Here is a 25,639-nt window from a genome sequence, read left to right as displayed (position 1 = left end):
CACTAATAGTAACCTCTTTCTCAGACTCTCTATTTTTCACCCAATCAGCCAGAAACATGGGTGTTTGGTTTCATACAGCCATGGGTGTTTGGTTTCATACAGCCATGGGTGTTTGGTTTCATACAGCCTTGGGTGTTTGGTTTCATACAGCCTTGGGTGTTTGGTTTCATACAGCCTTGGGTGTTTGGTTTCATACAGCCTTGGGTGTTTGGTTTCATACAGCCTTGGGTGTTTGGTTTCATACCGCCTTGGGTGTTTGGTTTCATACAGCCTTGGGTGTTTGGTTTCATACAGCCTTGGGTGTTTGGTTTCATACCGCCTTGGGTGTTTGGTTTCATACCGCCTTGGGTGTTTGGTTTCATACCGCCTTGGGTGTTTGGTTTCATACCGCCATGGGTGTTTGGTTTCATACCGCCATGGGTGCTTAGTTTCATACCGCCATGGGTGCTTGGTTTCATACCGCCATGGGTGCTTGGTTTCATACCGCCTTGGGTGTTTGGTTTCATACCGCCTTGGGTGTTTGGTTCCATACCGCCATGGGTGTTTGGTTTCATACCGCCATGGGTGTTTGGTTTCATACCGCCTTGGGTGTTTGGTTTCATACAGCCATGGGTGCTTGGTTTCATACCGCCATGGGTGTTTGGTTTCATACCGCCATGGGTGTTTGGTTTCATACCGCCATGGGTGTTTGGTTTCATACAGCCCGGGGTGTTTGGTTTCATACAGCCATAACAATGGAGGCACTGATCCCCGAAACCACTTCATGGCAAGATTTGCACTTCTCAACATCTGGTTCATCTAATGTTACTATTCAACAATGCTACAACACTTTTATACTTCTTGGGGTTAAGCAGAAATGATTATTGCATCAGTTTACTGACTGGTCTCCCGAACTACTCCAATGCTGCAAGTAATAAGGTAGTCAGTTTTGCAACCCACTCTCTTATTTCCCTCTGCACACTCCCACCTCCCCATACCATAAACAGATTGAATGTTTTTAATGCCAAAAATAGAGTCACCCATCAGCTACTTCCATGAGTGTTCAAATCCCTCCACAACCAATCTCCTGCCCATCTCTTTGATACATTTTCTCACTGCATCCACACTTGACCTCTCAGATCAGCTGGCCGAAACCTGCTGACCTGCCCAAGTCGCCTTATGCATTCTCCATGTTTCGTTCTTTGTACTGGTTTGATCCCTTCTACTAGGCCGCATTACCACCAGATATTCATGCCTGCTTCGCCTTATCGGACTTCAACCGCCCAGTTAAAGGTCATCTGTGCAGCAATGAGTAAAGCAATGTCCAATCTCTTGTATACAACTAAATATATGAAACCGTCTTTGCCCTGCAACTATTATATGCCTCCCTCATTCCTCCACAAGAGCATTATTTCAGCTTTAGCCTCCTTGGACCTCAAATGACGCGATTCACCAAGAACGTTCTGATATCTTCAGCCTTCGCTGCCACTCCTATTCATGCACGTCTTTTGTGCCTTTTATGTTGCTATGTAAAATATTTCTCTTCAAAATGTTCTTGTTTGTATAAATAAACAAAAATGAAATTAAAAAAAAGTTATTTGGATTTTGCGTTTCCTATTGAACTTCTCAAAGAACCTCAGAAGGTTATCTCTGTTCTCAAGTTCATGTTTTCGTTATCCTTTACATGGGTGAATCAAACTAGAATTACTGACGTCTTAAGGCTGAAGGATGTCTTCTTTCAGGAATCAGTTTCTCTGGAGCTCAGACTATTGATCCTTATTGGCATCTTTCTTGGGTCTTAAGAGTCACGAAGGCAGTCCAGGAAGGACCACTGGCAGATCTGGATTTGCGGCTGCCCAACTGCCAGACTCCTATGCCATTCTCAAAATGGTCATTTAATTTTTAGAATGAAACCCCTATTCTTTTGATGGACAGGGGTGGAAATAAAATAAAAGTAGGCTTCTACAAACGCAAATGCAGGGATGCAGGTCCTCTGTCCCTCGCAGGCTTCCATCCCTACCTGAGCAGTGGGCTGACGAGCCTGGGATCCCGCACCTACGCGCTTGAGTGGTACTATACCTGGCAGATATTGGCAGCCATCGGCAACCCCAGTACACGGCCTATCCCTGCTGACGAGGGGTGATACCCCGAAACACGTGTCCAGGGATGGCGAAGACAGCGAAGATAGCAGAAGATCGAAAGATGATGCATCGCGAACACTTTACTACATTGACCAGAGTCCTTAGGGGCGACACCGCCGGTGTGTGAGTAGTGTGCGACCCCACCCCCATTTGTAACTTTAAAGCTCCCGTGAGCAGTGGGCTGACGAGCCTGGGATCCCGCACCTACGCACCTGAGTGGTACTATACCTGGCAGATATTGGCAGCCATCGGCAACCCCAGTACACGGCCTATCCCTGCTGACGAGGGGTGATACCACGAAACATGTGTCCAGGGATGGCGAAGACAGTGAAGATAGCAGAAGATCGAAAGATGATGCATCGCAAACACTTTACTACATTGACCAGAGTTCTTAGGGGCGACACCGCCGGTGTGTGAGTAGTGTGCGACCCCACCCCCATTTGTAACTTTAAAGCTCCCGTGAGCAGTGGGCTGACGAGCCTGGATCCCGCACCTACGCGCCTGAGTGGTACTATACCTGGCAGATATTGGAAGCCATCGGCAACCCCAGTACACAGCCTATCCCTGCTGACGAGGGGTGATACCCCGAAACACGTGTCCATGGATGGCGAAGACAGTGAAGATAGCAGAAGATCGAAAGATGATGCATCACGAACACTTTACTACAATGACCAGAGTCCTTAGGGGCGACACCGCCGGTGTGTGAGTAGTGTGCGACCCCACCCCCATTTGTAACTTTAAAGCTCCCGTGAGCAGTGGGCTGACGAGCCTGGGATCCCGCACCTACGCGCCTGAGTGGTACTATACCTGGCAGATATTGGCAGCCATCGGCAACCCCAGTACACGGCCTATCCCTGCTGACGAGGGGTGATACACCGAAACACGTGTCCAGGGATGGCGAAGACAGCAAAGATAGCAGAAGATCGAAAGATGATGCATCGCGAACACTTTACTACATTGACCAGAGTCCTTAGGGGCGACACCGCCGGTGTGTGAGTAGTGTGCGACCCCACCCCCATTTCTACCTTCACAGCCTGTTCGATGGGATTCACAAACAGAATCCCATCTCGTTAATATTAATGAGTCAGGAGTATGTAAACCCTAAAAAAAATGGCTATTTTGCTTTGCAATGGAAGAGGTAACTATCTCACTGCAAAGTGAAGCAATCATTGTGCAAACATACTGACTGCGTGTGATGCTAACTTTAGCACATCAGCTGCTTATGCTCATTCTCCTGTCAAACAGGTAATTAATATTACATCAAAGGGGCCCGTTTTGCATCATTTTGTGTTTTATTTTGCCCTACTTAAAACTTGGTGAAGAGAAAACAGCCTCCTCTGTGATTCTCAGCCGGTCTACTAACATCCCTGTTTAAGGTGCCTGATAGCGTACACAGGGAATGGTATCACAGAAGGTTCTTTTCTGTGTCAATTCATCCTCTCTCCTTTTCCTCCATTCTGATGGCCATTCTTTGCCATGTCTTTGGTGTCTCAGCAGCCCTTGGATCTACTCAACCACTGTGTCCTGCTCTCTTCTTAACCGCACTGTGTCTGGTCCAGTGTAACTGCATGATGCCTGGAAGCATCTAGTGTCTCACAGTAATACACCTTGGTGCCCTGCCAGTTTTATTAAGTTCAACTTTGTTCCCTCCGCTGTCCTAGTTGGGCTCAGGTCCTATAAGGGGTAGACAGGGGATGTAGATGTCCTATTCCCATGCACCCAGGCAGATGTATGTCAATCAATAAGAAAACAGGTTGCATACATTATCCCATGACAGTATTTAATGCTAGCTAGAGTTACCTCTATCGCTTAGCAAGTGATCGGAGGGTCTTTCGATATTTTGATGCGCATGGAATGCGACGGCATAAGACTACGTGAGACACAAAACCACTAATCAATGACTTCTTAGAAGAATCTCCTCCACTGTAAATGTGAAAGGTTGCGTCGACCACGACACCGATTGATTACAGCGCATCTGAGACTCCGACAAACGCTTCCTTTGAGGTGGAAAACCAAAGACGCCTCCAAGGTGGTATTCTCAAGACATTTCACAAAAGCCATTGCGGTCCCAGGGGGGATCTTCTGGATACGTTGAACTCTAGCTTTCCTGCAAAATGCAAAGCAGCCCTCGCGTTTTGGTACCCGATCTGCAGTATTGCAAGCAGGAGCAGGCACGACAAGGTGCTGTTGGCTTCAGCAGCATTATAGCAGTGTAAACACAGCAAATTCTAAGATGAAATATGCGCTGTTCAAAAGTGCGGGCAGAGGATTTAGCATGGTTTCTGCATGGCTCTTCTCTTTCCTCTTTGCAAGTGATTGGGGGCTGACAATCCTTAATCTGTTTTAAATAATAATAATATTACATTAAATAATAAGTGTTATTATTACTACTATCAGTAGGGTTATTTTTCTTCTCAATAATGATAACAATAATATTAATGATAACAACAACTATAATAATGATAATAATCTTCATATTGGTGTTACTATTATTATATTTATTAACCCCTTTTGTGCTCCAGTCGGCCAACGGTCGACGAAGCCCCAACCACCCTTTAGAAAGCCCGTACAGCGGCGGTTTTTCCGCCGCGGTTAAGGCGTTAATATTGTTGTTGTTCTTGGTATTGCTGTATTTACCAATATTATTGTCACCATCAATAATATTGCGATAGCCCAAAGTTTTCATGTTTTACTTCGGTGTCCGCCACCGATGATGCTGAATACCAGGGTTGTCAAACACCAAGGCTGCATCTCTTGATTCCACTAACCTTACACTACACTTGTGCATTCATCGGGATCTGAGTTTTTCCGGTGCCTTAACCCGTTCCGTGCGCGTGGAATTTCCGCGCTGTGCGGGCATTTCCATTAGTGGGCTGGGATTCGGACAGCTGGGGGTCGTCCTGCGCACACGCCCACCGTGACGCGTGGCGGCTCCCGGCCGTCATGAGCATGGAAGAGGTTAAAATTTTTACGTATCCTCCTTTCTGCCTTTTTGTTTCTTGCTTATAGTCAAAAATCTGATGATGAAAATTACGTCCCGGTTTTAATTGAAGGAGTGCAGTGCCCCCACCACGTGCGACCACCAACGTAGTCTTCCAGAGGTAGTACTTGGTTGGAGTGCTCACATAATGCGCACCAAGGCTTACGGTTCTCAGACCGACCTGATAATGGCAAATTTAATTTGAAACGCTGGCCAAATGGGAAGTAAAAAAAATGACGGTCTCCATCTAGTCCCCGACAATGTGGGATGGATCAAAGGGCACGATGGCAACCCTCAATACAGCGTGCATCCCGTGCCCGCTTTCGTTCTTTGATCGCTTAATTAAGAGTACTCCAAAGCAGGTGGCCCCATCACAGCACAACACCAAGTGGATGCACCTTTGTCTCGTCCAATGAAAAAATCATTCGGCCGGCCCCTCCATTCATCAATTTAGGACAGAAACAGGATTTAACTGGTAGGAGAGAAGGAAATAGACCAGGGGGCCAAACAATAACAACAAACCGACCAAGTGGACACGCAAACGACCTGGGGAGTGGATTTCAAAGGCGCGTTCACAAAGCAGGCACTTTATATTAGAATTAAGAATGGATACAGGAATCGTCGACCATGGCGACCACCATGGCTTGCATGGCCATGGTGAAACAATGCTTTTAATCAAGTAGTCGGGCAACTGACCTGCTCTGGGTTCACCACCGCTCTTGGAACTGGAAAGAAACCACAATGACTACAGAGACAGAGAGAGGGGGTCTTACAATTGCTTTTGAGCTAAAATAGTGGAATGAAGCGTTCTTACTGACCACTTCGGTCGGTAGGCTCTGCAGGTCGTCGAAGGGAGTTTCTAGTGTGTTGGTGTCGACGTTTAAAATAACCACATCTTCGAGGTTCATGGATTTAACTTTCTGAAACAAAGAACACAGGGTTATAGTCTTGCTGAACGCAAAATAAAGGCAAGATGCACCAATCGAAATATGATTAAATCAACCAGATCATATAAAATTAATCAACACACATGTTACACGGTTCAAGTGACATTACACCACATTCTTTTACCACTCAATGCACCATAGATACATTTAAAAGGCTCAGGTGGAATCAGATTGCTTGTGCCTGACATACATTAAAGCAGCAGGCAGTTCTGTAATACAAACATTAAAGTAACCAGCAGTTCAGTAATACGTCACAAAGTGTAATGTAGATTTACAAGCCCAAATCACATAATTACACCAATGAGCTGAAAATTCGTAATTTACTCGAATGGTGCAAAACCTCTGAACTAGAGGCATTTGAAAGCAGCTATTTAGGATATAACCCCAGGCAAATATTTATTACATGTGATCAAAACATGCATCCCTAATAGAAGATGTATTTCATGAAAAGATTTAGTCCGGTTTAACTAACGGGACGAAAGCATCAAGATGACAGACGTCAACAACGAGAAGCCATATTTAATTAAATGTCCTGTTGAGCTGGGAAGGAAGTGTTATATTCCGGCCCTGCTCTCCCCGGACTGCTGTTAGCAGGGAGTGAAACGGTAGAGGCTCGGCTTTAATCTCGAGGAAACCAAGATAAGTGAAGCTGGACTTAAAGTCTCACAGGGGAACCCTACAAAGAACCTGAAACCCTAAGAGGTTCCAGGGAGCTTTTAAGATCTTACTTAAGGCATCTCGGGTTGCACAAATTATCACAAGATACGTTGCATGTAAATAAACTTCTTACACACAAACACGCCCGCCTAGGCTAGGAACTGGAAAGGAAGTTTTCAGAACTATCAGTGAATCGAACAGAAAGTATTACACGATGTTTTGTCCTGTGACTCCAGCTGGCAGGAGCTCACGTGTGCAGGAAATGTGAAGTGTCTTGTGATGACGAACGGGTTTGGCTGTGCGGCCATTTTTAGGAGGTTGCAAACTTTTTATAATTTCACCATACTTATGTGTCTGCCGAAAAACAAAAGAGAGAACTCTAAAATGGGATGTATCCGGCCGAGGCACAAAGCTTTGTTCTCTGCATTAGACGGACGTCTGCAGGAGAAAGGTTCAAATGCCACAGGAAGAAGCTGTGTTCAATTCACAGAGCCATGGGGGTGTAGTTTTCAGGGGTGGCTCTGCCACTAAGGCGAGGTGTGCCGCCACATACTGCTCTTAGGGCAGTGAAAAAGGGTAAAAGATATTGATAAAAACAAAGTTGTTGCTAAGGGGCTGGTTTAGTGGTACAAAAGGGGGTGGTGATGGACGGAGCATCCGAACCAATCAAACACTCACACCCAGTCAAAAGATCTGGGTTTGATCCATCACCGTTCTTTAGCCCACTCTGCCACCCCAGTTCAGACATGGCTATATGCAAATCAGTCTGACCCTGTGCCTCATGGGAACAGTCCAGCCCGAACTGCCAAGCCATGCCTTCCCTGGACCGGAAACAAGCTTCCGAGGACCGGTTTCTGGCATTCCAGCCGTCTTCAGCCCGGCTTGCTTGAATCCAGTGGCAAAGTGAGCCAGGGACTCACGTCTGAGCATACCCTACCACACTTATGGCGGCCAAAGCGGTACAAAAGGGGGTGGTGATGGACGGAGCCGCTTTGGCCGCCATAAGTGTGGCAGGGTATGCTCAGACGTGAGTCCCTTGCTCACTTTGCCACTGGATTCAAGCAAGCCGGGCTGAAGACGGCTGGAATGCCAGAAACCGGTCCTCGGAAGCTTGTTTCCGGTCCAGGGAAGGCATGGCTTGGCAGTTCGGGCTGGACTGTTCCCATGAGGCACAGGGTCAGACTGATTTGCATATAGCCATGTCTGAACTGGGGTGGCAGAGTGGGCTAAAGAACGGTGATGGATCAAACCCAGATCGTTTGACTGGGTGTGAGTGTTTGATTGGTTCAGATGCTCCGTCCATCACGACCCCCTTTTGTACCGCTTTGGCCGCCATAAGTGTGGCAGGGTATGCTCAGACGTGAGTTCCTTGCTCACTTTGCCACTGGATTCAAGCAAGTCGGGCTGAAGACGGCTGTAATTCCAGAAACCGGTCCTCGGAAGCTTGTTTCCGGTCCAGGGAAGGCATGGCTTGGCAGTTCGGGCTGGACTGTTCCCATTAGGCACAGGGTCAGACTGATTTGCATATAGCCATGTCTGAACTAGGGTGGCAGAGTGGGCTAAAGAACGGTGATGGACAAACCCAGATCTTTTGTCTGGGTGTGAGTGTTTGATTGGTTCAGATGCTCCGTCCATCACCACCCCCTTTTGTACTGAAGGTGCTGGTTTAGGGCGGGGCTGGTGGTTTAGGGAGAAGGAGTGGTTTGTGCACATTAAGTGTGCATGACTGCTTGGCTGGTCCCGGCCAAACAGTCATGTGCACTTTGCATATTCCCTACCAGGCTGTAATGCACAGGCTGGTGGGGAACATGCACAGGATCCCTGTCCCCGTCTGAGCGCCGATCCACGGCGCTCAGATCAACCACTAGGATGCATTACAGAGTTGTGATTGGCTTAGGGGAGCCGTTTGCTTCCTGCTTCTTCCGGACTGGAGTCAGGAAGAGAAGCAGAGGCGGAGAGGACAGACGGCGGAAAAGGAAAGGTTTAAAAAATATATATTTTCGACCCACTTCCCTCCCCACCACCCCTGTTACCTACCAGCCTCTACTGGTAGTTCGACAGGAGAATATTCCACCAAGAATACGGATGAATCCGCCTTTCAAACTGTATTCGCTGTGGCGTTCCCTTGGGAGTGTTACAGGGATGGTCACGGAAGAACTCCCACCCACAGGGTTGTAACTTCTCAGGGATTCTCAAACAACTGCAATGCCTTTCTCACAGGACAGCCACTGAGGTGGATGGGGGATGGGCCTACTGTGAGACATCAGATCAGATTCATAATATACTCAGCGGCCCACTCCAGACAAAATCTGAGCACTAAATGCAGCAAACCCAGAATCGGGTACCACAATAAGCAGGGGCTGGGCTGCCACTATTTTTCCTTATTAAACGCTGTATTACTAGGAACCAGTGAAATACACAAGCACAAAGTAAAAAGTATCAAGAAAAAATAGTTCAAGGCCACTAAAACAAGTACTGTCAAAGCCTATAGGTCTGAGTTTAAGGTGCTATCAAGTGTTAGCATATTAAAATAAGACGCCCAGAGGCAAACCATCAGGAGAGCACAAAGATGGCTATAGTTTTAAAACAGTCCTTTATGCAGTTCAATGCCAGGACTCTAGTGACGGTGGAAGTATACACCCAGACACCCAACAGAATTAGGTGAGATATGAATACTCCACTTGGCTGAGCTAAATTGTGATTGATAAAGTCTCAAGCCAATGGATAAAAAAGACTGGTCAAAGAAAGCCCCAGTGGTTGAAAGGGGCGGCCAAAAATCCCAATCTATGAATATTGTTAGCAACAGCTCAGTTTGACAGCTACACTGTTAAACTCCAGACTGACACAAAACTCTTGTATCAGCCTCTGAAACAAGTATGTCAGAAGCCCAACAGTCAAGAATCTGTCCGTGACACAGCTCCGATATACGTAATACTCACACATTGTCAAAGAGAACGCAACTACTGTTGAGGCACTCATTGTATTAGCTGCCCAGTTAACAGACACAAAACAAAGTTAGGGCTTTACTACAAGTTATAAAGGTAAAGGAGACAAGCAAGTGAATAAAATGACGTGACGTTAAATAAAAATACAATCCATGTATGTGGTTCCAAAAACTCTATTGTACTGGGAAAGAGGTATCTCTTGTTTTAAAATGTAACTGTTTTAAGACAGGATAACATAAGGTTGGGGTGTTTTCCAAGAGAAGGTAATCCATGGACCACAAGACAACTCTTATCTACTTGGAGACAAAAACAAAGCCAAACACCGAGCTTAGCCTCACTTGAAACAAGCCACAAAAGAGAGAATTCGGGTCCTGGTAGAACAAGCAATAGAAACCCCAATAAAGGTTTATGTTTGTGCTAGATTTTATTCTTTTTGCCAACGTTTGTTTGCATAATGGTCAATGATGGGAGACACCAAAATACTCCTATGGGCTGATCCAAGATGTGATTGACAATGTTGCAAACCAATTGCTGAAGGTTCCTAGACAACAGCCACCCATGGCTGAATGAGAATGACCCAACGCCCCTCAAGTAAGTAAAGAATACAATATGTTTGCCATGACTGGCACAAGCACCGTCCACGTCAAAGCTAAACATGGGGCAAGTGAAAGGAAGGAGCATTGATCAGTAGAGAACAGATTGCAAATCCGTGCAACAAAAAGAGAAAACTTTTAACACAAGTTTATGGGGTAAAGGGAAAAGAAGGGCTCCCGTTGATACGAATAGAGAAGCACATGAGTGAAATCAAGTTACAGCTGACTGGGTGGAGAACCGTCCCAAATTATTTTTTGAGCACTGTACAGAGATGCAGGCAAAGACAAAAGGCAAATACTGGGCCTTTTTCACAAAACTAAGAAACAGTTTTTTAGCAAAAGGGTTCAGAGGGCCAGCAACAGACAATCAATTTTCCACTACAGCGACAAATCTACCTACAATTCATGGATACCCAGCATATGGTCTTGCTTAGCTTAGCTTCTTACAAGATATTGCAGCATGAATAATGGCTTGGATAATGAAAATGTCTTACATTCTGAAAGATCTTTCCTAAGAAAACCACAAAAACTCTATTTGTTTTAAAACCAAGTTCCTTGGCTCAAACAGACCTGGTTGATAAATAATCTATACGTTATTTCTATAAATAATATTTTCTAATTAAGACTCCTGGCTCCGTTGTGAAGGTACGGGTGGGGCTGTTAAATTGCTGGGAAAGACTTTGCCGTCCCATGCAACCTTCCACAGAGTTAAAATTGTCCCCTAAAAGCACCCGTACATGATAAGAAACGCAACTTGGAGACACTAAACCAGAGGGAAACTCGGAAGGAAGCGTTAAAATAATGTGCAAAGATTCAAAAGACGAAATAGTGGTGTTATAATAGCAATTTTGCAACTACAATATCAAAGGTTGCTGTGACATTTCGGAAAAAGATATGAAATAGGCTGTATTTATATAGTACAAAAAAGGAGTAGAGAGAAAACTTAGGAGAGAGCCTCAGTGCAAAGCCGGGCCGGTAAGGTAAATGTTCCTATTTAATGAAGGTCTATGGTCTGACTTAAGAAACTGCATCCTGCAATTTGGGTGAGTGTTTTGGTGAGAAGGCAATGTAGCAGAATAAAAGAGTGGGTTCAGTTGAGTGTTGCCAACTCGATGTATTGAGTGGAAGTGGACAGTACAAAGAAAGTGAAAGGACCACTGACGCTAAAGGGGTCGAACTGGCCAACATACAAAGTCAAGGGGCGTGTGTGGTGTGTGTGTGTGTGTGTGTGTGTGTGGTAGAGCAGAGGGCCCATCATAGGATCTACATAGAATACATATCAAATTCTCACCCAGGAGACATTAAAAATGTATACTACCCACTCTGTTATCAAACCTGTGTGTACGCATGTCCACACACGTCTCGTATGCACAGGCATCCGCTGTGACAAAAACAGCACACTATACTCTACAAATAACAGTTGTACAAGTGTGTGTGCTTCTACAATATGGGTTCTTTACAATTTTCCAATCTGCCTGGTCCCAAACCAAGTTGAACGCAATTTGCATCATACAGTATGGATGCTACAAAGACTGTCACGAGGAAAACAAAGAAGGCTTGGGTCTACACTACCTGGCCTGGACCACTTCAATAGAACCAACAAAAACACTGGCAAGGTAGGACAATTCTAAACACAAAGTGTAGTGCTACTTACCCAATTGATCTAAGCAGACACACTGATCATTTAGCATTATTTACTCTTTTTTCATATTTCAAAGGTTTCATTTATATATGTCAAAGGAAAGATGCAAAATCACTAAAGAGAAATTCACAAAATATTCAGCTTTTCAATACATACATTAGACAATCACTGTGAATGAAACATATTTACATATACACACTATATACATAAAACACAGGCGCAAAAGTGCCTATTATCAGTCAATGTTAACGACACCAGTCCTGATATACAACCTAAAGCAAACCAAGAGGCATTAATTATTTCTGCTAGCCTGCTTGTTTGTACTGGAACGAAAAAAGCTACTAAATGGGTCATAAGGCAGGTGAAATAATGTCCACAATCAATGAATCCTGCCAATGCCCTTCCTGAATATTGTTCCAGTGGTGTGTCAACGCGTTTCGAGCCCACGTATTAATGAGGGGCTCTCCTCAGGACCTGGACTGGAGACTGTCCTATACTGAAAAGGTCGTTTTCAATGGGCAACACAGTTCTTTGTCTGGACACCCCTGGACTGTGTATCTCAAGCCAAGAGTTATTTAGCCGTACTTCATTGCTTGCTTGAAGATCCGGGGCCAGCAGTGTTTACTCCTTAGCGAGCGGTGGAGAGAAAATTCCTCACGTTTAGCAGGAAATACATTTCTTTGGATGATCCGTTCCGACTCCGGCTCTCACATCGCTTCAATTTCTCGGCGTCTGACGTCAGCACTGACTCTTCAAAGAAAGTTCAGAGAATTATGCTAGAAGACCTTCAGTTGAAAGGAGAAGGCCTGGCCTACTTGGCATTTCATTGAAAGTTGACATTTGGAGAGCGCTTCATTAATAGTAAGAGGCTGAGATGAAAAAATTGAAATGCACTTGGGATAACAGTTTACATCACATGAAATGTTTTTTTTATCCATTGAGATGTCCTGACACTGAGTTCTATGCAATAGAATACTTACTTTTTTTCCTTTCTGTAGCTCAAATGTTCCCCTCCCTTAAATTAGGTCTACATTTGGTGGTGCTCCCACCGGTGTGGACACAAGTGTGGACAGCAATGATTCCCTTCCCTGAAACCTTCACTTATCTTTGAGAAGATTTTTGTATCACCAGGATAACTTGGTGGAACAAAGATCGAAAGGCATTGCGCACACCAAAGACCAGAACCCCACCCATTAGGCTAGGTGACTATCCGATGACATGTTAGGTTAGATGCACGTGTGGTGAGAAGGGAGAAGAACTGAATGACCGCTTGGCTTGCAAACAAGATGCTATGTCAGAAGTGGAATCAAGCAGAATCTGAATACAAGAAAGCTAACCACTGATCAGAGGGGCTAGAAAAGAAAGAAAGAAGCTAGACATTGGACTGGAGGTTTGAGGCACAAAGAACAGCTGGTGAGTGGAAGTCTCCATTGGGACGCCAATGAGTGCATTCAATTTCCTTGTGTTGAACTTCTATGCTTGCTATGAAGTCACAGGTGTCCCAAAGGGGAGAAAAAGACAGATTGAGTAGAGTCCAAAGACTGTGTATTGAAAGCAACAAGAAAGAAGGCCATCTTTGACTTTTTGAAAATATTCATTTTTGTGAATCACTCTAGGCTAGTCCAGAAGCAGCGATAGCCTTTTGACAATATCAAGAAAAGACATGAATTTATAATCGATACCTTTCTACTCAGCAAAAAAAAAAATCTTGAATGATAAAAAACATTGTATTTAAGACACCTGCAGTGCTGTGAGGCTGGGCTGCAAATACACAAGCGCCCGTTCAATCCCCCCAAAAAGTGTTCAGGGTTGCTTCTATGGGTCGGGAGGGGAGGTACAGCAAAAGTTAAAGAGATACCAGAGTGGCAGGAGGAGATATTGGCTAGGGTGAGCTACCGGAGGGCCGGCCTCGACAACAGGCAGAAGGGACACCATGGCTAGACTGTGAGGGTCAGAACACCGCCGTGGCACGCACTGAACTTCCCTCGTCACAAAGGCAGCTTCATGCTCCTGGGCCATCACCTTGTTATAGCAGAATGAGTTCCATTTGGGGCTGACGGATGCTTTTTGGGTGGAAGTGCGGGATGTGGTTACTGGGTGGAAGGGAGCTTTGGGGTGGTTATACGGTAGTATCTAGGGCGTTAGGATAACCTTGGAAGTTGCACAAGGCATTCTTTTCTCCTTCATTGTCCAAGTACATGGAAGATGTCCTCTTATCACTACTGGTAGACTCCTCTCTGCTTAACAGGGGGAGAGGATGTGGCCTTACGGCTAGAGCGGTTGACCTCGAAGCTGGGGAACCGGGTTCAAGTCTCGGCAACGACGCTCAACATCCTGTGATTCTGGGCAAATCACTTATTCTCCCCGTACCTAACAAAAATGAATGTGTTCTCCTGTGACGAAACTGGTGGTCATGTAAAGCGCTCTGATACCCGATGTCTCGGGTCTAGTTCGCGCAATATAAAACTCTAAAAAAAAAAAAATTCTAACTGGGGGAAAATAATGCATTAATGGGTGGATTTTCAGAGAGTGCGAGCCACATGCTTGTGTAGAGTACAGGGCTGGACTGGCCATAGCGAGCACCCGGCAATCCCCCGGTGCGTCGCACGGGTGGGGGCCGATTTTGGGCCCCTGAGGTCCGTTTTTGTTACAGGGCCGTTTTTGCAGCATAGCTGCAAAATCGGCCCTGTAACAAAATCGGCCAAAAACCGGCCCCGGCAAAGAGCTCGCGGCACCTCCAACCCACCCCCCCCCAAGTGGGTAGGGGGACCGGCCTAGCACTTTGCCAGGGTCGGTTGTGGTTCCCAGTCCGGCCCTGGTAGAGTATGGCCTTGTAACCCCTCCTGCCTCAGGCTATCGCAGCTGTTAAAGGCCCTCTCCCTCATTATAGGCCCTCCATGTTCTTAGATTCAGGGCCTTTAACAATAGGTATATCGATCTGCAGCTTTAAATAATGCTATATTGAGTCATGCAGGGAGAGTAGCTGGGGTTTAAAGGTAAACCTGAGATGACCCAAACACCACAGTGGCCGCACAGAAGAATCCACCAGTCTTTAGTCTTCTAGGTGTCAGATGTGGATGATAATGTTCAACAGAGATTCGAGCACAGGCCTTTAAGACAGGCCATCTTTCCACCTTTTGGGATTTCAATCCAAGCACAAAGATTTTTCCTGACATGGGAGTCTCCACTTTTTCCCCCTAATAGTTTAGGGTTAAACTCTGAAGCAAGTTCTTGATGCAAACGATTCAAATATTTTAATTCTCAAAAATAGTTCTAGGCTATGCTAAGCATTTCAGATTGTTGAAACCGACATTACATCATTACTTTAGGGTAACTGTGGAGACATCTTACCTCAAGCATTTTAGAAATGGTCGAAAACTAGTTAAAAAAGAATACAATTTCACAACAGCAGAAGAATATAAGGAGAAACACTTTTTTAACTAACTTGATATCTAGCATTTAGGATGAAAAATATAAATATATATTTTTTTTTATAAAGCCATGTCCTATGCTCACAAAAGGGAACCCGCCACTGTCGTTGCGCAATCCCCCAGCCCGTCCGTCAGCGCCATGCTAATCGAACACAGCTCCGCGGCGCTCCGCTACACCTGCCTTTTATTTGAAATGTCACATTTTTTCTCAGAAGTGTAGCTCTATGGAAATACAGTTTAACAGGCACGCTGAGCGCGTTATTTACGGCCTTCATAAAGGTGGCTTAACAAGAATTACTGACTGCATCCGACTGAACTTATCTCCTGGTGAAAGGGCGCGCTGCATCTTCGAAGTGGCACCTCGGCAGCGGAAACCAGTTAAAGTTTCAGGCAAACTCCAGGGGGCCCTAAGCATTAAGCCACAACGCGCAGCAGCCGCCGTGATTTGTCTTGTTCATGAGACACTCAACACCGCTTTAAAAACCCCTTAACTCGCGCACCGAAGTGATGGAAGCCGCAAACAGCCGCAGTGAGGAGTAAATCACGCAAGAAACTCATTGCGAATTTGCATTCTGAATAAACGGATTAAATTCAGCTCTTTGCTATGCACTAGTCAATACAAGGGAATTCTGTAATACTGTCGCAATCACTTAAGAAACCTACTTCGTCATAGACGTCAACGAAGGGTAGACTCTGCTAACCCCGGCTTGCCATCTAGCCCCTTTGGCTACCCCTGGCCTCAGAAGACATGGCAGCAGCCGCAGGCACACGGGTAAACAAGCTTTTACATTTACTTTCAGTATTTTTGTGTCCTTGTCCCAGCTAAGCAGCCATTCACACACAGGAGGCTACAGGGGGGGCTACCTGTGGGGGTCAACTCTGTGACGTCATTTGCATCACAAAGTTCTTGCGAAAACTTTTGCTACCGGGGCATTTGGTAGATCCAGGTACTTGCTTTAATTTTAAGTTACATGTCCCAAATAAGACTCAGAAGTATTTTGTGTATAAAGTCGGAAACAGCTCTTTGAAGCATGTTAAAAAGACTCCTAAAGAAGGCAGCGCACACGCATCCCGCGTAAAAGCCAGAAGCCGGAAAGGCAAAGGGTATAAAAAGGTTATTATTTCATGGCCCAGTAGCAGGCAGCGGGACCTAATGAAAATGCCTTCGATTTGCAATCTGGCATAGCTCATGAGCAGACAGAGAAGGTTAAGTGAGATCTGCACTTTGACCTTTCAACTCTTTGAAGGGTACACGCAGCAGGTGGCCTGGCACATCCTGTCGCTCACCTTCCTCAAGCCTGCTAACCCGGGTCTCCACCAGTACCTCCAGTACCTTCGCACAGGGAAGGGTGAACCACAGAGGGGAGATTCACAAAGATATCTGTGCTTTTAAGTGACACTTTTGTGAACTAAGTGGTACCAAGTGAATTTCTGAAAGTAGTTTCTAGCCCCGATTATGCATGTGGACTTAAGGCCAGATGTACAAACTGAATCCATCACAAACCCTAGAATCTGCAAAATTACAGGGGTTGAGCCCGCAAAGGGTTTTTCCTAATGTATAAAAGCCCTTTTATAACTCATAATCAGGGGGTGGCTCCTACGTTCGAGTGGAGGAGCGTCGCCCCACTGAAATGCCCCAGGGAGAAAAATAAAATGGCAATGAAGTTAATTCATTACCATTTTAATTTTCTTCACCCCATTCCGAACAGAGCGTCAGGACGGGGGCAGGGCTGCTGCTGACTGGTGCAGCAGAGAGAGCAGGGCACTCTCAGTTTAAAGTGTCCATGTCTTTTTGGCCGGTCGTCTTGTGGCGGCAAGCCAAACATGCACACTTTAAACCTCTCTAACCCAGCTGTCTTAAAATCCAATGCTCTTCTGAGCGCTGATAGATGCTGCTCCCACCAATCCTGGCACTGCTCTCATGCTGGTGAGAGCAGCACCAGGATTGGCTTGGGAGTTTGGAGCCTGCCTCGAGGATAGAAGACCATTGAGGAGGAGGTCGCATCGCGCTCGCAGGTAAGTTCTTTTAATTTCATGATTACTTTTATTTTTATGTCCCACCCGGCCTACCACCCTCGGGACATGCCAGCCGAAACTAATAAAATTAGTTCTAACTTGAAATTGTTTTTGGGGAGAATCTTTCTAGATCACAAATTTGGAGAGGAATGGGGCTGCTATGTCTCACATGAAAGGAATGTATCAATAGTTTGTGACTACAATTGTGGGTGCAAACCACGGATGAGTCACTGGCCCCCTACTTGGGGTGGCAACTGATGCGCGAATGGTTAAGTGTCACCCCAGTAGGCCTTCCCCATAGCTAATCATGAAGGTGGCCTGGGGGGGGGGGGTGGCAATGGTTCAGATGATCACTGCCTCCCCCACCCGATGCCCTAAAAAACATTTCTTAAAAAAGCACATTTGCACCTTTAATGGACATAAACTGTTTTTACAAATTGTTTCCCGTTTTGGAAAGTAAAGGCAGGGATGGTGATCTCTTGTGCCCTGCAGGCCTCCGTCCTTGCACTGGCAGCCAATCACAGGGGGTCGCAAACTGTGACCTTCCGAATTAATAAACATTAGGTAGGTTGTTTCATGATCCCCTGTGAATGGACAATTTGGGTTGCGTGCATAGATCGCATTGCAAACTGCATTCCCATTCACAGTCAGTGTGGAAACTGCACCTCCCTGGTTTGTCAATGGTAATTCCACATTTGAGACTTTCTCTTTTCACAGCAGATGTACAACTGTTTTTAGAGTGGAATATGGAGGAATTAGCCCTTAGCCCGTTTCATGCTCACGTCGGCCATTGGCCGACGCAAGCACTACCTCCGTGGTCCTGCGCACGACCGTTGGCAGACGCAACCCCACCCACCTAATGGAATGACCGCACTACGTCGGATTTTGCGCCGCGGTAAACAGGTTAAATTGGTGGTTCAGGGAAAGGGGATTCTCCCCAAAAATATATTCATAATGGAGAAACTAGCTAGAAAATGTAAACAGTGCAAATGTAACTACATCTATCCTACATTATTTCTGAGTGAGTAAATGTTTTCGCGTTAGAGAAGTCACAGGAAGCAGCAATGGATGACCCTAGAACGCAACAGTAGGGTTTTTGTCATTTATTTATTTATTTATTTATGTGATTTATTATAGCGCCTGGCTACCCGGAGGCTTCCCCGCGCTGACTATAAGAACTGTAGTGAGAGAAAGGCCCATTAGTGGCTATATGACAATAGCTAGGTCTTCAGGTTTTTCCTGAATATCAGTTCATTGTTCTGCCCTCTAAGATCCAGCGGAAGAGCATTCCACAGCTTTGGGAGCAGGTGGGAGAAAGAGATGGATTATTGAATTCTGGTGGTGGTGAGGAGGTGAGCGTGGGAGGATCTTAAGGATCTTGAGGGAGTGTTGCACGAGATCACTGGACTTGACAAAAAAAGACTGAAGGAAACATCCTCATGCAAATATACAGTCATTATTCCAAAAGAAGAGTTCTGCCTCATTTCCACACTCATCCTACTTTAGTCATCTTCACCCAGCTGGTGCACCCCCCAACACCCACCCGATTCCTTCATTTGTTCCCCCTGCAGTGCCAATTCACCATCCTGCCCCCTGAAACCTTTCTTACTGTGCAGGATCAGCCCCCGGCACGCTCCAGACAGCCATTGCAGCTGTCCCTCCATCTTTGTATGACATCTACTCATCAATACCACACTACCTTCAAAGCATGCCAGTCCACCACTTCCTGTTCCTGGCCATGCCCTGTACAGCAGTCTCTCCCCTCTCTAGTTCCTGTGTGAGGCCCTCTACGGTCATGTCTCTCACTGCACAAGCTATACCCATCCACCTTTCCTACCACACAACTGTCTGCTCTACCCCATCCAGCCACTGCCACTGGCCCCTGCCCCCTCCTCCCATCCAAGATTTTGCAGTCTGCTCACCCTCCCTGCGCTTCTCAAACCAACTTGGTTTATTTATTTATTTATTTATTTGTATAGCGCCAGAATCGACTCCCAAGGAGTATCTTTGAGCTTAGGGCGGGGCACACATCCAGAATACAGCTACGGTCTAAGTCAGCCGGAGAAGAGAGCGGTCTTAAGCAGCTTAAGAGTGGAATGATCCCAACATTAGGCACAATCTCAATGCAGACCTTTAATCTGAGGCCTTTAGCCCCAGTGTATGCATATGAAGAGCCCAGCACAAAAGGCATTTTCCCACTCGTCGTCCCCCTGCAACAGAGCCACATTTGAGGCTTTTATTTGCAATATTGTTCCCCTTCTGTTAGTGCTCGAACAGCTATTGCCTTATCGTAGGGCTAGCACTGGTGCAATCCACCAAAGCAGTCATGCCACTCCAATTGGCTACTAGCATCTGGCGCGTCCTGCTCATTGTCATGGTGATATTAATTGAAAGACACTTCCTCCACAGTTCATCAATATGGAGCTTGCTAGAATTCTGTGAATTCTTGTGAACTCCTCATCCGTAGTGTTTTTATTTATTTAACTTTTCTTGATCAATTCTTGGTCATTTTAAGCATACTTTGGATATTGACAAATTCTATCAACCAAAAATGGACTCAACTCCCTCTTGCAAACTTGCTCTCCAATCAGACAGCCTGGGCCTCAGCCTCCTAAGACAGCTACACCCATCTTTGACCCCCCTTGGCTTAGTTTTGTACAATAATAAAGCATCTGTCCTATCTACCTGGATTGACTTTAATCAGGCACAGCGTTGCCATTGAATTCATCAAGTTTCATGCACAAGAGAGGGAGGCGCATGGATGGATAAAAGCTAAGCATTTTGGGCAATAGCATTATCATCTCGGAAATGTCATTTTGATAGCATAAGTCCTCCTTCAGAGACTCCAGGTTCTCCAAAATCATACTGTCTACTTAGTTACAAGTGTCTCCAACCAGAGGGCACTGCAGTCATTAATTTAGCAGGTGAAATGGCACCAAGGGATGTAAGGGGTCCACTGCACATCTATCCAGGCTGTATTTTTTAATCTAGCCAGGGTTAAAGGGGATATTTTCCTCGCGAGTTTCAAGGCGCCTGGCGTCATTGCCCGTGCCAGAACGGATATGTAGGACATCAGTTCTGATGACCTCCATTGGTTTTCAGTTGGACAATAATCAGGTTTAAGATTCCTTTACCGATGAAGAGTGCCCTACAGGTGGCCCATCTTGTTATCTGAAGCCAACACTCATCCATTATCCACCCACTGGGGGACCGCTTTCCAGAAACTCCAGTCAGCTGGTGACTCCCTCTGGTAAGCATTGTAGAGGTGGAAACCTGTCTTTTCAGTTTGTCACCCTGTGGCACACCATGACGGGGAACCAATGAAAATTGTCTCATGCCATTTCATTTAAACTTCAAACCTCCCAATTTCCTATATTTAGATCTTATTCTTATCCAGCTGCCTTTGGTTCTCTCAGTGCCAGATGCCCTTATGGGGTTTTACAAGTGTTTTGGTTTCCGTTTGTATTGTATGGTCCTTTTTTTCCATCACACGTGCTTCTGAATTTCAATGCCAGGATAACCAAAATGGCAGCATTGGAATCTGGGCATGCTTTTTAAAGTCTTGGTTAAACAGGTAGCATCCTTTGTGTTTTATTTGACCATTTTCAAGTAATAGTACTGTAAACTCACTTAGCAATATGGAGTAAGAGCTAAGAATTGTGGTAACTATCCTTCGTGCTGCACCAACACGAAAACAGAGATTCCATAAAGGAATTCTCAAAGACTTCAGTACCACGATGTAAGCTCAGTTTTAAGCTGTGACGCAAGACAGCACTCTTGAAGACCCTACATAGGCTCACCGACAAGAAATGATCACAGTTGGTGATTAGAGGCTTCTTCCACAAGGAGCCTCATGGCCACGCTCCATGCCAACTGACTAAGGTATTTCCACTTTATTAGTTGCATAGACACCTGATGTAGATTCTCAAGCACAATCACCTGTTGCACCATACCTTCTCCTCAGTTGGTGTTTTTGTGTTGCAGGTTCAGTGGGGATCTGAATTTTGTGGCATCCTGGTCAGTGAAGTTTTGTAGGTCTTGAAGCTTATTGCTGATTTATGCATTGATTTGGCCAGTCACAAGAACAGCACTTTAATGAACAGAAACTCAGTCATACAAATACAAGGTGCCTATAGTATCCTGACCACAATACATGTCTGGGTCAACAGTGCATGCATCAAAGTAAATAGTAGCCCACATTCTGGTCACTGTCGGAACTCATTGCAAATTCAAGGGTTTACTTTGCTGCCATCCAGTCTAAAGACACACTTCAGAGTCCTTCAATTTGATAATTCTTATATTTGTGTTCCCTTTGTAGCATTCAATTCTGCTTCTCAAATTCTGGGTCCTGCTGAATTCCACTTTTCAGTTTTCTGATTTGTTGCATTTGTCTCTATTGCTGAAACTCTCATGGAGAACTATGGACTCCTAGGACGCGTCGTCCTATCTCTGATGTTCAGTAACAAAAAAAAGACCAGAAAGAGTGGGATGTGGAGAACATAGAGTGAGTACAGGCCTTTGATGGTCACAGCTTGTTTGATCACTGACCTTTGCATGTACTAATGTTGCCTGTGTTGAATGCTGAGATTCAATGTCTTCTTCACTCTCCCTCATATTTTCTTCCTGTTTTGTTAGATTAAATGTGGGGATCTCTTCCCTTACTGCCAAGAAATAGGGGGTCACTTTGGGACTTGCACTTTGCCTCCCAGTGCTAAGTCCTAGCCTCCTAACCGAAATGTCTATTATAACTTACTCAGCCTCCGGTTTCTCTTTCCCCGCTATCTTGAATGTGACGTCCTTAGGAGAATTTGAGCAATATAAGAAACCATGGCTTTAATGAAACAGAAGCAGAAGTTTAAGTCAGACCAAACCTTTCTAGTGGACTGCTCCTTTCGCTGCACAGCTCCGCCTGGTAGCCGCTGCCCCCGTTGCTAACCCTCTGGTCAGAAGTTCATGGCCCAATGCAAAAGGAACAATTGATGGACAGAATGCAGAACAATGTCATACATTCACCCCAGTACAGAGATCTGGGCCTAAATCCATCATTTTTTTGCTCACCATGCCATTCCAATTAGAACCCAGCCATATGCAAATCAGTCTTGACCCTGCACCCAATAGGAACAGTCCAGCCTGAACTGCCAGGCCAGGTCCTCCTTGGACCGGAAATAAGCATCCTAGGACTGGTTTAGGGGTTTCACCCCTCATCAGCCAGGATAGCTTGACTCCAGTGGCATGGCATGGAGAGGACGAGACCCAAGTCTGGTCATACTCGTCCCACTCGGGTTGACGAATGCAAAAAGAACAATTGATGGACAGAATGCAGAACAATGTCATACATTCACCCCAGTACAGAGATCTGGGCCTAATTCCATCGTTTTTTTGCTCACCATGCTTGGATGCTTGTTTCCGGTCCAGGGAAGACATGGCTTGGCAGTTCGAGCTGGACTGTTCCCATGAGGCACAGGGTCAAGACTGATTTGCATACAGCTATGTCTGAACTGGGGTGGTGACGTGAGCTAAAGAACGATGATGGATTTAACCCAAATTGTGACTGGGGGTGAGTGTCTGAAAAGTTTCAGCCCTCCGTCCCTCATCTCCTTGTGTTTGCTTTGTTCGCCCTAAGTTGGCAGGGTATGCCCAGACGTGTGTCCCTTGCTCACTTTGCCACTGGATTCAAGCTAGCCTGGCTAATGAGGGCTGTTCGCCCGAAACCGGTCCCAGGATACTTGTTTCCAGTCCAGGGAAGACATGGCTTGGCAGTTCAGGCTGGACTGTTCCCCTGAGGCACGGCGTCAAGACTGATTTGCATATAGCTGTGTCTGAATTGGGGTGGCGAAGTGAGCTAAAGAACGATGATGGGTTCAACCCAGAAATGTGACTGGGGGTGAGTGTCTGAAAAGTTTCAACGCACCGTTCATCATCTCTTGTGTTTGCAGGGCTTCTGAGCCCTTCTCCACCAGCAGGCTCCCACTTGCACCTCATCTCTGGTGGTCTAGTGGTAGAGCATCACTGCTCTGCTGCTGGACTGCCCTTCTGTCTCTATTGTTTCTGCCTGTTTGCCTTTCTACTGCTTCTGCTTTATTCTTACTTTTTCTCTTTTGCTCTCTTCACCACCCTTGCTGCTGCGATCTCCCGCAGCCCGAGCTCCTCCAGTGACGCTTCCCGCTCCCCGCGTTTCCCGCCTCTCAGCTGTCCAGCCACACCGCACGCTATTTGACTGCTGCTAGCGCGCAAAAGGCAAGCCCATCTGTGCCCATCCACGCCTGGACTGTGCCTAGCGCCATGGACCCTGGTTCTCAGGTCTTCCACTGATACAGTGCCAGCACCCTCCTCGCCCTCAACAGAGGATGCCAAATCGCCTGCCACCTCGCCACACCACAGGACACCCAAGGACCTTTCTCCTGCCAGAACTGCAACCACACCTTCTTCCACACCAACACAGCAGCTCCACTCGCCACCCAGCCAACCAACATCGTACCCAATAGGTTCTACTGCATCCTCCTCAACACACGCTCCCTCTATAAACACACCACAGAAATCTGGGACTTCCTCAACGCCACCTCTCCAGACATCCCCTTCTTTACGGGAATCTGGTCCAACCTCTGCTCTGATCCGGACATCATCTTCGCCATCCTTGACGGCTACAAATTCAGTTGCAAGGAGCACCCTGGCCATCCAGGAGGAGGCATCACCATCGTCCACAAGAACACACTCCACCTGACCACTTACTCAAATGACCCGATAACAACCATGGAACACCTCCATTTCCAGATCCAGACCAACCCCATTACCACCCTCCGCTGTACCCTGGTCTACAAACCTCCAGGCCCCTGCCCGCCCTTCACTGATGCCATCGTAGACCTCATCACACCCCAGGCTCTTGCATCCACCGATTACATCCCTTTCAGTGACCTCAACTTCCACCTGGACAACCCCACTGACCAGAACACAGCATACCTACTGGAGAACCTTGCCATGACTGTATAACATCTTCCACAGAGCAGCCACCTCCATCGATCCAGAGCTTCGCTGCACCATCAACTGCTCCCATCGAAACTGCCACCTTCCCTGACTAGAAACACGTCAAGATTGACCCGCTGCTGAAGAAGCGATTCACCAAGACGACAGGCCTCAAGAACTTCAGACCTATCTCCCTTCTCCCTTTCCCAGCCAAGTCCATCGAGAAGACCATCAACGCTCAACTCTCCGAATTCATCGAAGAGAACCACGCCCTGGACATCTCTCAATCCGGCTTCCGAAGTAACCACAGCATTGAGACCACACTCCTCGCTGTCACTTATGACATCCGCTCCCTCCTCGACCAAGGCTACACTGCAGCCCTCATTCTATTTCCCACTGCACCCTAATCACGAGACTCCATGACACCGGCATCCACGACAAAGTTCTCAACTGAATCCACTCCTTCCTTTCGGCTGAACACAGCGAGTCAAACTTTCTCTGTTCCTCTCCGAACCTACAGATATCAGCTGCGGAGTGCCCCCGGGCTCCTCCCCGAGCCCCACCCTCTTCAACGTCTACATGACCCCCTCACACAACCATTATCAGGAACCACGGACTCAACATGGTATCCTACGCCGATGACACCCAGCTCATTCTCTTCCTCACCAACGAACCCACAGCCTCCGGAATCAACTTTCACAACAGGATGAAGGCCATTGCCACCTGGATGAAAGATAGCTGCTGCCAGGTCAACTTGTACAAGACCGAAGTACTCATCCTGGGACCCGCCCCCTCAGCCTGGGACAACTCCTGGTGGCCTCCGCACTGGGAATCCCCCCCCCCACCCCCATGGACCACGCATGCAACCTCTGCATCATACTAGACTCCTGGCCCCAATGAACCGTCATCCTGCTTCCACACGCTCTGCCTGCTTCGTAAGACATTCAGATGGATCCCCAAGGAATCCAAAAAGACGGTCACCCACGCACTCATTACCAGCAGACTCAACTACGGCAATGCACTCTATGCCAGCGTCACCCAGAAACAGCTCAGGAAACTACAGAACGTTCAAAAGGCTGCAGCCAGACTGGTCCTTGACATCCCCCGCTGCAGCCACATAACTCATCATTTTCGACAACTCCATTGGCTCCTGGTCAACCAGAGAATCACCTTCAAGCTCCGCACCTACGCCTACAAACAGGGCCGGACTGAGAGCCAAAACCGGCCCTGGCAATGTTCTCAGCCGGCCCCCTGGGGGTTCAACCGAGCTCTTAGCCGGGGCCGGTTTACGACCGATTTTGTTACACGGCCGATTTTGCAGCTAAGCTGCAAAAACGGCCCTGTAACA

General features: G+C 46.6%; 1 protein-coding gene across 5 annotated transcripts in view; it reads right to left on the bottom strand.

Annotated features, from left to right (window-relative positions):
• The window catches only part of DENND1A (DENN domain containing 1A), a 1,341,914-nt gene that overhangs the window by 609,707 nt on the left and 706,568 nt on the right, over positions 1-25,639 (bottom strand). For all 5 annotated transcript variants that reach the window (XM_078641835.1, XM_078641836.1, XM_078641838.1 and 2 more), the window contains exon 12: positions 5,919-6,020. In XM_078641835.1, the coding sequence (XP_078497961.1) occupies positions 5,919-6,020 (102 nt within the window). The remainder of the gene's footprint in view (positions 1-5,918; positions 6,021-25,639) is intronic.

This window comes from Lissotriton helveticus, chromosome 5_1, assembly GCF_964261635.1.
Source record: "Lissotriton helveticus chromosome 5_1, aLisHel1.1, whole genome shotgun sequence".
Lineage (NCBI taxonomy): Eukaryota > Metazoa > Chordata > Amphibia > Caudata > Salamandridae > Lissotriton > Lissotriton helveticus.
This window is presented reverse-complemented; position numbering and strand designations above follow the sequence as displayed.